We start from the raw sequence: 15,246 nt of genomic DNA on the forward strand, positions 1-15,246 counted from the left end.
ATAGCAAAAAAAAAAAAAAAAAAAAAAAAAAAATTCACTAGCTTGTTTAGCGGCATCCACTCCAGCACTCTGAGTGAACAGGCATTATTTTCTCCCTTGGCTTGAAGAGAATAAGCCTGCGTTACTTGACAGTACTCTCTATGAGGTGCATTTCTTAAACACTTCCACTCTGCACAACCTCCCGTTTTTCTAATTTGCTGCTACACCTCCTAACTTTCCTTTAAATTTGTGGCATTTTTTCCCTTTGTTTAACCTGTGTGTGTGTGTGTGAGTGGGTGTTTATAAGGCTGTATATTGATATGAGGTAATCAATTGGTCCATTATTTTCAGGGGAAGACTTTATTTTTTTAGCCCCCAGCATTTCTTACCTTCCTGTACTACTTTGTCTAAGGATGAGGCTTCATGAGCTTTTGCATTCCATGGTGGAATGTCTACTATTCATAAACGCAGTTTCTCTGATATTGCTAAAAAAGACATTATAACATTTCAAACTTCTCGGTTCTCTGGATCTCACAATAATTTTTGCCACACACAGAAGAAATTATGAGTGTAAAATATCACTGAAGATATCTGAAAAAAATATAAGAAATGCTATTAACTATATACATAAAATGCATATAATATATTAACCAATAGAGATAATAGTCTGATAGTTGATAAATAAGCAGATAGAGAGATAGACTGATAGATACATAGATGCAAAGATGATAAATGGATGGATAGAAAAATAGAGAGATGACAGAAAGTCAGATTGATAGATAAATAGATGAAGATAGATTGGTTGATAGATAGCTAACTATGAGCTATTGGACAGGAAATTAATGCTGGGTCTCAGTGCCTCTTTCTTATGTTTTCTGTTTCTTAGCCTTATTTTCCAAGTTCTCCCACAACTTCAGAGTCTTCTTTTATCAGAAAGTTATGGTTGAAGGCTAGCAAACCACACTGGAGAGAACCTTATTGCATAACAAAATATCTCCCGAAGGTAGGCTAGTGACAGTCACAATGAGGTGTTATAGTGACAGAACAATTACAGGCAGAAAGAGATTTGGCTGGTAAAATTGAAGAACCCTCTTCTTTGTATCAATTTATATAACCCTGTAAAGCAGCTATTGGAACACTTGGAAGTTTAGAATGTAAGGAAACACACATATCCACACATAAACACACAGAAAGATGAACAGACAGACAGACAGATACACATACACATACCCCACAAAAAAGAATGAGTTATAGTTAATAGGTATCCAGGCTGGTTAGGACTGTTGGTTCCTTTTCTCCTTTTAAAGATTGAATTTTTCCATCTTATACCCTGAGGACTAGTACTCGTGGAGGAGGCTGTCTGGTCAGATCCACACTGGGCCATTGTGTATTAAGTAATAGTGACTTATCTTCTATGACGCAAGGGCCACTAAGGAAAACAGCAATAGCTTCTGATGGTAGAGCCTCTTGGAAACCTGGACCATCAGTGAGAAAGAAGGCCTCTCAGACCTAGTGTTGGAATTTTTGTTAGCTAGGCTGTGGCCCTTGTGTGAAGAATACTGTAATAGTTCCTTTTAAAAGAATATTTTTCTGAGTCGCTCTATGGTACGCTCCTGTCTTATTTCTTGTTTTCTTCCTCTTCTGATGTCCATCCCATTTAACTTTCTGAGTGAGGATTGAGCATCTTACCCAGGGCCCTCCTTCTTGCTTAGGTATACAGATTGTAGTATGATTATCCTATATTATATGTCTAATATCTACGTATAAGGGAGTATATTTCATGTGTGTCTTTTTGCTTCTGGGATACCTCACTCAGGATGATCTTTTGTAGTTCCCACCATTTGCCTGCAAATTTTTTTTGATTTCCTTGTTTTTATTTGTTGAGTAGTATTCCATTGTGTAAATGTGCCACAATTTCTATATCCATTCTCAGTTGAGGGACATCTGGGTTGTTTCCAGTTTCCGGCTATTACAAATAAAGCTGCTACAATCATGGTTGAGCAAATGTACCCTACAGGATATCAAAGCAGATGCTGAGACTCATAGTCAAATTTTGGACAGAGTGCAGAGAATCTTATGAAAGAAGGGGGAGAAGGAAAGCTCCTGGATGGGACAGGAGCTCCACAAGGAGAGGAACAGAACCAAGAAATCTGGGTACATGGGTCTTTTCTGAATCTGATGCTCCAACCAAGGACCATTCATGGAGAAAACTTAGAACCCCTGCTCAGGTGTAGCTTATGGCAGCTCAGTGTCCAAGTGGGTTCCCTAGTAAGGGGAACAGGGACTGTCTCTGACATGAACTCAGTGGCTGGCTCTTTGACCACCTCCCCCTGAGGAGGGAGCAGCCTTATCAGGCCACAGAGGAAGACAGTGCATTCAGTTCTGATAAGACCTGATAGTCTAGGATTAGATGGAAGGGGAGGAGGCCTTCCTTATCAGTGAACTGGGGAAGGGGCATGGAAGGAGAAAAGGGAGGGAAAGTGGAATTAGGAGGGCATAAGGGAGGGGCCTACAGCTGGGATATAAAGTGAATAAACTGTATATAATGAAAAATACAAAAAAACCCTACAAATTAAACCAAATAAAAATTGCAACGCATTTAGAACAACAACAACAACAACAAAACTTTCCAGTCTACTGATATTTAAGCATGGAAGTAGGTATACGGATAAGAAGTTTCATTAAGTCCTCATAGGTTTCCATTCCTAATATGTTTTTGAGGCTTTCTGTGGTCTATGAATCATCTGTACAGATTCTTCTTTAATGTTTTTACCCAATTGTCTGAGACAACTATTCCCGAGAAAAACCCAAAACTTAATGAAATGAAGAGACCTGCTTAGATTGCATAGCTAATAAGTGGCAAAATGAAGAACTACATTTGAGTTGTATAATGCTAGAGCCCACATTTTTCACACTAGCTGCCTTCCAGAAGCTCAGTCTGTGTGTATAAGAAATAGATCATGCAAGGCATATGGATTCACCTGTACAAAGTCCAAGCTCATGCTGTCTTGAGCTGAGTAAGACCCTGAATTTATTGGAGACTATTTGTCAAAAAATATGTCAAGAGAAAAATACATAAGATATTCCTCCTTTTTAGAAGGTACTGGGCTAAAAAAGTGAGTAAAAATAAATGCATGAGAATTGAGGGACTATTGTTTTATAGATACCACAGTAACATAGTCTCAAGTTATTTAAGGTTATATTCTCAGTTTCAGCCAGGTGAACTCACACGTTCTGGGAACTTGATGCTTGGAAGATAGGGAAGGTGTTAAATGAATGTTGAACAAATCCCCAGTGATAACTTAAAATACTGAAATTATGCAGTGTTTTACTCTTAATTTAATTTTTAAAAAACATTTTGTTTTAAATTTGCAAAAGCAATGCTCACATGGTAGAAATGTAAGATAATAAGTACATAGAGATAAGCAAAATCTCTGAAAAAAAAGAACTCCATGATCCCAGCACTTAAACATTTCTATCCGTGGCATTTTGATGAATTTTCTTTCAGAATATTCTACCTCCACCCCCAGTTTCTCTCTCTTCCAGTAAGTAGAAAAACATGGGCCTATTTGCAAAATGTTATATATGCATATATAAAATATGTAAAATATGTATTAAGTATCATTTTATAATTTTATTTCCCTCTGCAAACATGCAAACAGCTTTAAGTACAATCATATATGTATTAAATTATGATTTTTAATGGCATACATAGCTTAACAGACAGTTCTCAACAGAGGAATATTGAATGGTAGAGAACACTTAAAGAAATGCTCAACATCTTTAGTCACCCAGGAAATGCAAATCAAAATGACCCTGAGATTTCACCTTACACCCATCAGAATGGCTAAGATCAAAAACTCAAGTGACAAACATGCTGGAGAGGATGTGGAGAAAGAGGAACCCTCCTCCACTGCTGGTGGGAATGTAAACTTGAACAACCACTTTAGAAATCAATTTGCTGCTTTCTCAGAAAATTAGGAATAGTGGTACCTCAAGATCCAGCTTTGCCACTCCTGGGCATATATGCAAAAGATGCTCAACTACACAAGGACATTTGCTCAACCATGTTCACAGAAGTTTTATTTATAATAGTCAGAAGCTGGAAGCAATCTAGAAGCCCCTCAACCAAATAATGGATAAAGAGATTGTGGTATATTTCCACAATGAAATTCTACTCAGGAATTAAAAACAAAGAAATCATGAAATTTACAGGCAAATGGATGGAACTAGAAAAGATAATCCTGAGTGAGGTATCCCAGAAGCAGAGTCACAGGGTATATACTCTGTGATATTAGCAATATAATACAGGATAAATATACTAAGATTTATAGTCCTAGAGAAGGTAAACAACAGGAAGGCTGTTGTTGATTATTAGTATTTATTATTGATTTATCTTTTAGTTAAACAGTGCTTATTCTTAAACCAGTTGTATACCCAAATCACCACACAGAGACTAGGATGTATTTAGTTAATCTAGAGCACATTACTGGGCAATGATTACTCCATCCTAAACCTCCAAGTCTGCATATGTTTCTCCCATTCAGATTTCCCACATTATACTTGCTTTTAGTCATACCTTAGTTCTGGTTCATCTCTCTTGGTGGTTCCAAGCTTTCTCTTTGATCTCTCTTCCTGACTCCCTCCCACTAGCTTCTTTCTCCTCCCCTCCGGACCAGGATGTCCCATTACCCTATTGTCTCCATTGCTCAGTACTGGCTGGTTGTTTTATTGTTCTCTTGTAATACAGAGAACAAATGGTGGCATGTGTTCAGAAACTTGAGACAGGTGATGCTTAGAATAAATATCATAATACAATGTCCGGATTAAAACCAAACAGTGGGGGAAGAGAAATCAGCCTTTGAATGAACGGGGTAGATCGTATAGATTCCATAAGAATATTATACAAACAAAGGCCCCTAGGGAAGATGCTTAATCCTTATTCAGAGGGGTAAAGGGGTGGACATTGGAAGTAGGAGAAGACAGGGAACAGGACAGGAACCTACCACAGATGGCCTCTGAAAGACTTTACCCAGCAGGGTATCGAAGCAGATGCTCAGACTCATAGCCAAACTTTGGGCAAAGTGCAGGGAATCTTATGAAAGAAGGGGGAGATAAAAAGACCTGGAGGGAACAGGAGTTCTACAAGGAGGCCAACAGAGTAAAAAATTCTGGCCCCAGGGGCCCTGTAAGGACTATGCATGGAGAGGACGTAGACCCCTTGCTCAGATGTAGCCCATGGACAGCTCACTCTCCATGTGGTTACCCTAGTAAGGGGATTAAGGGCTACCTCTGACATGAACTCAGTTGCCTGCTCTTTGAACACCTCCCCCAGGTGAGGTGGCCTTACTAGGTCGCAGAGGAAGAGGATAGAGACAGTCCTGATAAGACCTCATGAGCTAGGGTCATATAGTAGGGGAGGAGGTCCTCCCCTATCAGTGGACTAGGGGAGAGGTATAGAGGAGGAAGAGGGAGGGAGGGTGGGACTGGTAGGAGACGAGGAAGGGGGCTACAGCTGGGATACAAAGTAAATAAATGATAATTAATAACAACAATAATAATGAAAAATTATGATTTTTAATAGCTACAAAACGATGATGTGTTTAATGCTGCAGTGTCAGTGGGATGCCAAAACTTTCTGATTGCTACAGAGAAAGATAGTGTTGTTTCCTTCTCATCAAAGGGCTTTTAAATAGCCACATTTTCTTCTGATGTCCAAAATTCCTCTTATAAATCCTAAGGCGAGCTTTTCCTTGTATGTATTAGTAGTTATCAAATTCTGTAATTTATCCCACCTCCTTAGTTCTCTAGTCTCATCTCTCAAAGTCTCAAGACACATCTGGTTAGGTTAACTGTCTTCCGTTACACGCCCTAGCCGTTTAGGTATTACTACAGGCAATTAGCGATGAAGCTGCTATCTCCCTTTGATATTTAAGCATCCTCTTTTTGATTTTGTTTTGTCTTGTTCACCACTGATTGAAATCAAGTGTAAACAGGTGACAGAGTCTCTGAACCCAGCTATCCTCACTTAGGCTCGTCCTTATGTTCTCTAGATGGGGAGGAGCCCTAGGAACACAAGAAGGCTTGTGTTTTCTTGATACCTACTTTTTCTCCTTCCCATCCCAATGGAGAAGACAGAGCAATAGGACTGATGAGAAGCTCGGAGAATGAATTTGTGGCTCTTTGTGGTCTAATCCCTACCTCCAAACACAGCTCCCTAATTTCAATTTAGGACATTTGCAGCCCTGTATTCGTTGTACAAAAGATACAATGTTCTTCTGCTCAGATTGGACTTAGACTCAGATTATAAAATTTTACTCATGTACAATGAGGGAATTATAATGACATATAACAGGTGCACATCCAAGTTAATACTTATAATTGACTTTATCCTTCACAAAGGTTTTTTTTTTCCTGTTTGACTCTTGTAGATAACTTCTTAATTGAGTATGGACTTATGGAGGGAGGAGAGAACAGTGAATTTACAGCATTAATATACCCTAATGTTCTTACATGTGTAACATGACTTACTTGTCAATGTGATTTGTAAATTTTCTAAATTTGGAGCATTAGTATTTTCCACTTTGTAACCTTCTTCACTTCTGTTTGTGGTTTTCTGTGCTCAGAATACCCTTCTGACCTCTTAGCTGGCAATCTATTTGTTATTCAAATCTAGTAGTAATGGATTTCTCAAACTACATGTTAAAGCAGGCCATGCATTTCCATAGTAACAACGTAATAATTAGAGACTGTTTCTAAATGGAATTAGTACAAACAACATGCTATTAACTCAAAGATACATTTTATATGAATCCCTGAAATGGTTTCTTGAGTAAAACTATTTTCCATGTTTTTAAAAAAGATGTTACTTTAATTACTTGTAAATCTTATACATGCCTACAGTATATTTTGGTCATAATCACTGCATTCCTCTCCTAGCTCCTCTAAGATTCATGCCTTACTTTGCCACCTCCTCCCAACTTTTTGTCTTCTTGTTCTTTAAAAAACCCCACAGAGTTCAACTTGTGCTGCCCATCACCTTTGAAGCCATCAACTTCATACTGGTCAATCTGCCAGCAAGTAACTCTTAGAGGAGGTGTGTCTCCTTCCTTCAGAAGCCGTCAGGCATCAAAAGCCATCAACAGTTAGGAATGGATGCTGATGGAGTCATTACCACCTGCATATTATAATGTTGACTGGGTTGATGTTATTTATACAGGTCTCATGCAGCTGTAATTTCATGGCTGCAGTCCTGTTAGGTACAGAACACACTATTGCACTCAGCTCAAGTGTGTGTGTTCTGTGATGTTTTTGAAGTTTACTTTTATGTGCAAGCCAATGACTTAGCTTTGACCATCAGAAGCTGATTATGGTTAATCTAAGAAAAAAAGATGCTAACTGCCAAGAAATGGGGTAGGTTACAGATTCTTATAACAGGCTGGTGAACCAGCTGTTGGAGTGAGGCATGATGGGAAAGTTAGGTGGTGAAACTGTGGCCACATCACACCGAACGACTGTCTGGTTGGGCTGTACTGATTGCTCCTGCTGGTGCCGCCAGCACCATAACTGTGTTATGAGTGGAGATACTTGGTTTTTCTTCATCTTTGCCTACAAGCAGTGTAAGAAGTTCCGGATCATAGTTTCTAAGAGTTGTCAGAGAATCTGGGTCCAGCGAAGTCCCACATGAGGGCAGATTCTTCTCACACTGAAGGAATTCAGAGGTTAGACAGCCATACTTACTTTTCAGTTTTGCGTATCAATTTCAGTTTCTAAGAGAGGCCTTTTCAGACCCTCAAAACTTACAAGGGTTCTGCTTAGGTAGTTTTATACAGAAATCCATAGTCCCTCTCTGCACACTAATCGTATTTAGAATTAGTTATGTGTAGGTTTTGCTTTGTTCTAGGTTTTCCATCTGGATTACATATCTCAGCCACAGGAGCTGTGTCTATTTTGATCGCTGCCTCATTTTTAGAGCAGAGAATTGGGTCTAAATTGAGTTACGTGTTCTGTGTATGCAATTGTCTCTCAGTATCTGTGGTGGCCTAGGGCTAGAACAGATTTCCAGATTAGCCAATTTAAAATTTCTTATATAAAATGACACAGTATTTGAGTACAATTTACATATGTTTGTATCATCTATAATATCTAACACAATGTCAATGCAATGCAAATTGTTTAATTGTTGCTTAGGGAATAATAAAAGAAACAAGTTTGTGTAAGTTCAGTATAAATGGAACTTATTTTTTCTTAAACATTATTTGGAGCCACTATTGTTTTAATCTGCTAACATAAAGAAAAAAAGCACAGGCAGAAGCCTGGCTCAGCTGACATATTATTTTCTGGACTTCCTTATTTCTAGATTTGTTACATTATATCTTCAATTAATGGTCTCTCCTACTCTCAACTGATGTTGACTTCTAGTTAATGTCCTCTTATCTACTCTCCAGTTAACTAATTTTATTTTCTACTCATTTTGTCTATGTCGTTTAACCTATTGATAGTGGTTCCAATTTTAATGATTCCATCTTCCCACAGAAATCTGGTTCCAATTCCAGTGACCCTATTTTCATGGCTAAAAGTTCTACTTGATTTTTTAAGCATTTTGATGGCTCCTTTTTATAAGCCTTCATCTTTATTTGTTTAAACATTTTCAATGCATTTATTTAGTATTCTGCCCTTGACATGTTCTACAAATAGAAAACACTATAGGGCACGAGCACCTGTGTGTGTGTGTGTGTCATTCATGTGATTGTCTTGTTTTGTGTCAGTTTAATGATTCCCATGATGACTCCCAGATGTTTATCTGGGGGAATCTTTTTGGCATTTGTATTGAAGTTACATTCTCCATAGTGACTTTTTGTTATTATATATGTAATACTGATGTTTTTGCCTCACATATGGGGGTGATTATAAATTCTTAGGAAATATTTTGTCCAAATTTATGTCTCTTTAAGACCAAGTTAAGCTAGATTCTTTTCCTTTGTGAGGTTCTTTTTCTTTCTTTAATTTAGACATAAGATGCTTTCTTTGGGGTTCAGCATTATGTGCTAGGTTTTATGTCTTGTGTTCTCCATAGGAAACTCATTAAACCCAAACTCACAGGCCACCAGGAACTCATAAGTTCCCTGCTCTGGTGGTTGTCGCTCTACATTAGTACTTTCTTAATTTTTTTCCTTACTCTTGTAGAGTTTTTACTTAGTTTCTATAAGATCTTACATGAAAAGATACATCATTTTTATATTTCACCAAGAATGCCTACCTTTTTTTTTAATCAAGAGGAATCCTTTTGAATGGAAAGTGTTTTAATACTGCAAAAATAGCTGTTCTTGATAAACATTTGTTGAGTGATGAGCAAAGTGATTTATAAACTGATGAATAGAGAGAATGCTTTTTCTCTCATTGCCACACGGCTGCTAAGTTTCCATCCAAAGGAGGAGAATATAATGGGTAAGAAAGTATACGTACTATGAAGAAATTCTCATTTTCTTTATAAAAACAAACCTCAAAAACATCATAGGAGCTCCACAAGGACCAAATATATCCGGGCACAGGGTCTTTTCTGAGACTGACACTCAACCAAGGACCATCTATGGATATAACCTAGAACTTCTGCTCGGATGTGGCCCGTGGTAGCTCAGTAACCAAGTAGTTTTCCAAAGTAAGGGGAACAAGGTCTATTTCTAACAGGATCTCAAGGGCAGGCTCTTTGACCCTCCCCCCAGGGGAGGAGCAGTCCTGTTAGGCCACAGAGGAGGACTTTTCAGCCAGCCCTGAAGATACCTGATAAAACAGGGTCAAATGAAAGGGGAGGAGGCCCCCTATCAGTGGACTTGGAAAGGGGCAGGGAGGAGACCAGGGAGGGAGTGTGGGGTTGGGGAGGGAATGAGGGAGCGGGATACAGCTGGGACACAGAGTTAACAAAATGTAACTAAAAAAAAAATAAAATTAAAAAAGAAATATAAAACTGCAAGGAGAGTTTCTGGATAACAAGCAGAATCTGAATGGACCATGTAACTCAGAGCTGTACTAGTTATGTTTTTTCTGATACCTACTCCTTTTCATGCACATCCCAAAGAGGGTCTGTTCCCTCTCAACACTGGAAAAATAACTGTAAAGGTTTGCCTTGCGGTGTATTTTGAAACAAGGTTGGAGTGCTCTGAACATATTGTACTGAATGACTCTGGAGGATGACAACAGAGAAATAAATACAGTATGAGTATCTTGAATGATCTCTTGTTGGATGCCATGTAGCATCAATCCTGTCATACACTATTGGTGTAAGAAGCTCCAGACCATGCATAGAGCCAAGATCCCATCAATTTACTGGAAGAATGTCAGTCCTGTTATACCAAGAGCATGTAGGATGCAAGCTGTGTGTGTGTGTGTGTGTGTGTGTGTGTGTGTGTGTGTACTGGTATGGCCGTCTTTGGAAAATACAATCTGCCACAGGCATATACATTCTATAGTTGTTATAAACATGGTATTATATTAGAAAACATATCCAGCATAGTGCTTGGAACTCTGTAATTGCTCCAAATGCATTAATTATCTCTTCCATAGCTTTTCTCCTTTTATATAAGAAAAAAATACAACAGGATTTTATTTTAAGAGACATATAATGGATGAGAAATAAAAACAGTGTTATTTTTCTTGCGTGCTCTTCTATAATAAGTTGCCAGGCCAGCAACTACCCATTTTCCAAATGAGAGAATTATGGCACAAGATGTTTAGAAACTTTATGCTTAAACTAATTTGGTAGGATGATTTACTTTTTTGTTCTCTACTTATTCCTTAAACATTTAAGTCTAACATATATTTTTATAAACTGATGAGTGTTTTGCTAACTAGATGCAGTAAAGCAGTAGTCACGTCAGAAATAGAACACTGCCAGCAGCTCCTCTTTTATATTTCTTTCCAGTCACTAGCCTCCAGCTTTCCAGTGAGGAGGAACTGTTGGTTGACTTCTAAGACCACAGTGTATAATTTTTTATTTTAAATATGTGTTTGCATATATGTTAGTTTTATTCTTGCCATGACCAAATATTTGGTAGAAATGACTTAATAGAGAAAAGATGCATTTTAGCTTACATTTTTTTCTGGACCAGTTCTTTGGCAGGAAATCTTGGAGGTGCAAAGGAGGAAGCTACTCACCTCATGGTAGATGGAAGCATAGAGCAAGAAAGGACCTACTGACTATGGGAAATCTTCAAAGTCATTTCTCCAGTGACCTACTTTCTCCAGCTACATCTCATATCCTCAAGGTTCTACAACTTTCTCAGATACCACAGCTAATTAGAAACCAACCATTCAAAGCTTGGTCCCGGGAAGACATTTCATATTTAAAGCACAATTCCATGGAGTCATAGACATGTCTTCCTTTGTGCTTGTTTTCTTTTGTTCCATGATAGCTTGATGTCATGAACCTGATATCATGGCTAAATTATATCTCATTTTGTGAAAATCCTGTGGTTGTTGAAAATCTTGCTGTTTATAATCCATTTTACAGCTGGTTGACATGTAGGCTGCCCTCAGTTCTTCTCTGACAGGTATAATCTTGCTATGAACAATACACAGCATGGGCTGAGGTCAACTTATGTGCTTACTGAGAATGTACCCAGCAGTAGAAAGTGCTTCTTTTGAAGTTAAATGATGCTGACCAATTTATTATTTTATTCTTGGTTGCAATGTAACTTCTCTACATTTAGTTTTTCTCTATAATCTATTTTAGATTGAGAGCTTGGGTTTATACTTTTCTGCTTAAAGATTCTGGCTTCAGTAAATTGGAAGCAGCTTGTACTTTAAGCCCTTTCTATGTTTGAAGGCAAAGTGATAATAGATGTACAGGAAGGGGAAGTTTAGTTAAGGAGGACTTTGAAGGGTAAAGAAGGTGGAAGGCAGAGGGTTGACAAAAAGCAGATAGAAGTTAGTCAGTTTGTTAGACCACAGGGGAGAGGGCCTGAATACTTGCTTATGTTCTTTTCAGTCATGCAAACATAAAATCTGCAATCCACAATATTTAAGAGTGAAAGGACATACTATTAATAATTTTACAAGGATAAGTGGTGTCTTTTAGGCCCAGTTGAGGAAAACAGATTATTGTAGGTAGCTCAGTGGAAACTTACAAATGCAGATGTTCATGTTTGAGAGTCTGAAAAGCAGCTTTATTATCTAAACAAGAGTAGGATCAAACCCTGAAGTACTTTCTATTCCATGCAGATACGAGTGCTGCCCTCGTGTGTGCTGTGACATATTAATCTCCTCCCATTTGGTCAACGCTTGCTTGTGGCTTTTTGTAGTGTAGGCGGCATCTGTGGTAGTGTCTCATTGTTCTAAGTTCATGGACCTTGGAACACTTTGGGTGATTTATTCTTGTCTTCCTTTCAAAGCTCCTCAGGGGAAATAGGAAATGGTAGAAAATAAATTTGGAGTCATTTCTTCTTAAAATCAATTTTAGGCTCTAAAACTGAAGGAGAGAAAACTGAGTTCCCAAACTTAACAAATAATAATAAAACATCCCTGGAGTACAGGGGACATTTGGGTAGAACTTCAGCTTCCCAAGATGGTACACAAATATCCAACACAACCTGTAAACAAAGGCAGTAGTTTCATCTCCATAGAGAGTGAGATTAGAGAAATTCCCTGGAGAATCTGCCTAATCAGGTCCCCAAGATCATTAAACTGCAATTTCTGCAATACGCCAGTTTTTAATTCTTGTAAAAAGGGTTGTTTGTTTTCCTGAAGTTGCTGGAGAGAGACTGGAACAAACCAACTGAACTAAGGTCCACCCCTTGAGTACTTCAGAGAACTGGGGTTAGATAAAGCTCAGATTCTAAGCACCAGGAGAATAAGAAGAGTCAACATCCACGGCTGTGAGATTTGTGGTCTAGCGGCACCTTTTTATGGATAATGGAAAAGGCTATCGTATAAAACCCTAACATCGAGAAGAACCAAGGAGAATGAAAGTTCTGAATTCCATCTTTCTTGATGGTTTTCTTCTATACGAATACACAAGGGGTCTAGAAAGCATTGATCACTCTGCTGCCCTCAGCACTGACTCTGAACCAAGGTAAGTAAACGGGTTTGGAGGTGGAGGACAGTATACACAGAGCCAGTATGGAACACTTTGAGCTTAGTTTTTTCTGGAGGTGGGAGCTGTTTATGTGGTTGAGAGAGAGTCATGAAGATTTACATTTAACAAAGCCTAAGGCAGTGGATCTGGTTTGTATTCTTGGATCTTGAGATATCCTTTTGAAAGTCCATGGGTAGTCAACTAAAATCATCTGCTTCCTCCTCTATTAAGCAAGAACAGAATCCTTATTGTCCATGCGAATAGAACAACTTCAGCTTTTAATCAGCCCATGAGAAATGATCTTCTTTCAGTCACATTATTAATCACTTAAGATGAAGGGAAGTGTAGATGTGGGAGGAGAGAACAAAGAAAAGAGGGCATGCATACTCACTGACTTATCTTCTAGAACCTTCTTCCATTGTGGATACTTATGCCTGTCATCTTCTGTGTATTTTATTTCACTTCTTTAGGTGACCTGTCAAGAGATAATGGCTCCAAGAAACAGCTCCTCTGTGACTGAGTTTATCCTTGTGGGATTTTCAGACCAACCAGCTCTCCAGCTGCCCTTCTTCTTCTTCTTCTTAGGTATCTATGTGCTCACTGTGGTAGGCAATTTGGGCTTGATCATCTTAATTGTGTTGAATTCTAGCCTTCACACACCAATGTACTTTTTCCTCTTCAACTTGTCCTTTATAGATTTCTGTTACTCCTGTGTGTTTACCCCAAAAATGTTGAATGATTTTGTCTCAGAAAATATTATCTCCTATGGGGGATGCATGACTCAATTGTTTTTCTTCTGTTTCTTTGTTAATACTGAGTGCTATGTACTGGTGTCAATGGGCTATGATCGCTATGTAGCCATCTGCAACCCTCTTCTGTACACAGTCACCATGTCTCCTCAGGTCTGTGCTCTGTTAATGCTTACTTCCTATGTGATAGGGTTTTCTGGGGCCATGGCCCACACTGGCAGCATGCTGAGGCTTACTTTCTGTGATTCCAACAAGATCTACCACTATCTCTGTGAAGTTCTCCCCCTCCTGCAGCTCTCCTGCACCAGCACCTATGCTAATGAGCTTGTGTTTTTTATTGTTGTTGGGGCGGTCATCACAGCATCCAGTATCAGCATCTTTATCTCTTATGCTTTGATTCTCTCCAACATTCTTAGGATTCCTTCTGCTGAGGGCAGATCCAAAGCCTTTAGCACATGTGGTTCCCATGTAGTTGCTGTTGCTCTGTTTTTTGGGTCAGGTGCGTTCACCTATTTAACAACTTCTTTCCCTGGGTCAGTGGAAGAGGGAAGGTTTGCTTCATTGTTTTATACCAATGTAGTTCCCATGCTGAACCCATTGATCTATAGTCTGAGGAATAAAGATGTTAAACTTGCCTTAAATAAAACCTTGAAGAGAGTTCTCTTCTGATGGGTCTGATGTTAGCACTGGCAAGTAAATCCTAGTAAGCACAGTCAAGTACTGTTTCCTACAAAGAATGCTTTCCTTCTACTATTAAAAACTGGAGATCTCTGAGGATTATACCACTTCGTATCACTTTGCCTCAACTCTGAATTTAATAAGTGCTATTATTTACTGGATACAATATTAGGCCCATGGAGATTATTAACCCATGGAGATTATTAACTCATGGAGATTATTAACCCATGGAGATTATTAACCCGATGTACCTTCCAGTTTCTTTCTTGGATTTGTCCAGGAAGAATATTTCTAGTTGGAAGAGAAGGCAGAGGATGGTACAAGGCCTCAGAACAATTTTTATTAAAACCTGTCTTACCAAAGACCAAATGTCGTATCTTGGGTGTCAGAGGTAACAATCTTTTAACTCTTGAAGAGGCTCCTTGGCCAAGAAAACTATAAATCTTCCTTTTCACATACATGTATATATACATAAGAAAAGTCTTCACCCAAGAAACTCAAATGTCCTGATTTGTAAGGACAACTCAACACTCAAATATTTCACTTCAAAATTCCTGGTTCTTGGGATGTAACCAGGGTGTGTAATTTTGTAATTGGCAAATAACCTATGCTCTGGAGGTGAGGGTAAGAGGAGGACCACAGGACTCTGCATTTACATGATTCTATAACATGCTGCCTTGTCCTCTCCTGGAGATGCTGAGCACATCATGAAACTTAGGAACTTTTAGAAAAAGTATTTTTATTTATTTAGCATTTTGAGGTAGTGTCTGT

At 38.5% G+C, this 15,246-nt stretch overlaps 1 protein-coding gene across 1 annotated transcript; it reads left to right on the forward strand.

Annotated features, from left to right (window-relative positions):
* Positions 1-13,424: 13,424 nt before the first annotated feature.
* On the forward strand, positions 13,425-14,490 carry LOC110566575 (olfactory receptor 8B4-like). The gene has a single exon (XM_021664430.2). The coding sequence runs from the start codon at positions 13,537-13,539 to the stop codon at positions 14,464-14,466; it is 930 nt and encodes a 309-aa protein (XP_021520105.1). The 5' UTR covers positions 13,425-13,536; the 3' UTR covers positions 14,467-14,490.
* Positions 14,491-15,246: the final 756 nt, after the last annotated feature.

The sequence above is a fragment of the Meriones unguiculatus genome, chromosome 1 (genome assembly GCF_030254825.1).
Source record: "Meriones unguiculatus strain TT.TT164.6M chromosome 1, Bangor_MerUng_6.1, whole genome shotgun sequence".
In the NCBI taxonomy this organism is placed as follows: domain Eukaryota; kingdom Metazoa; phylum Chordata; class Mammalia; order Rodentia; family Muridae; genus Meriones; species Meriones unguiculatus.

Coding starts and splice junctions, on each gene's coding strand:
- LOC110566575 (XM_021664430.2), top strand. CDS start 13,537: ATGGCTCCAAGAAACAGCTCCTCTGTGACTGAGTTTATCCTTGTGGGA.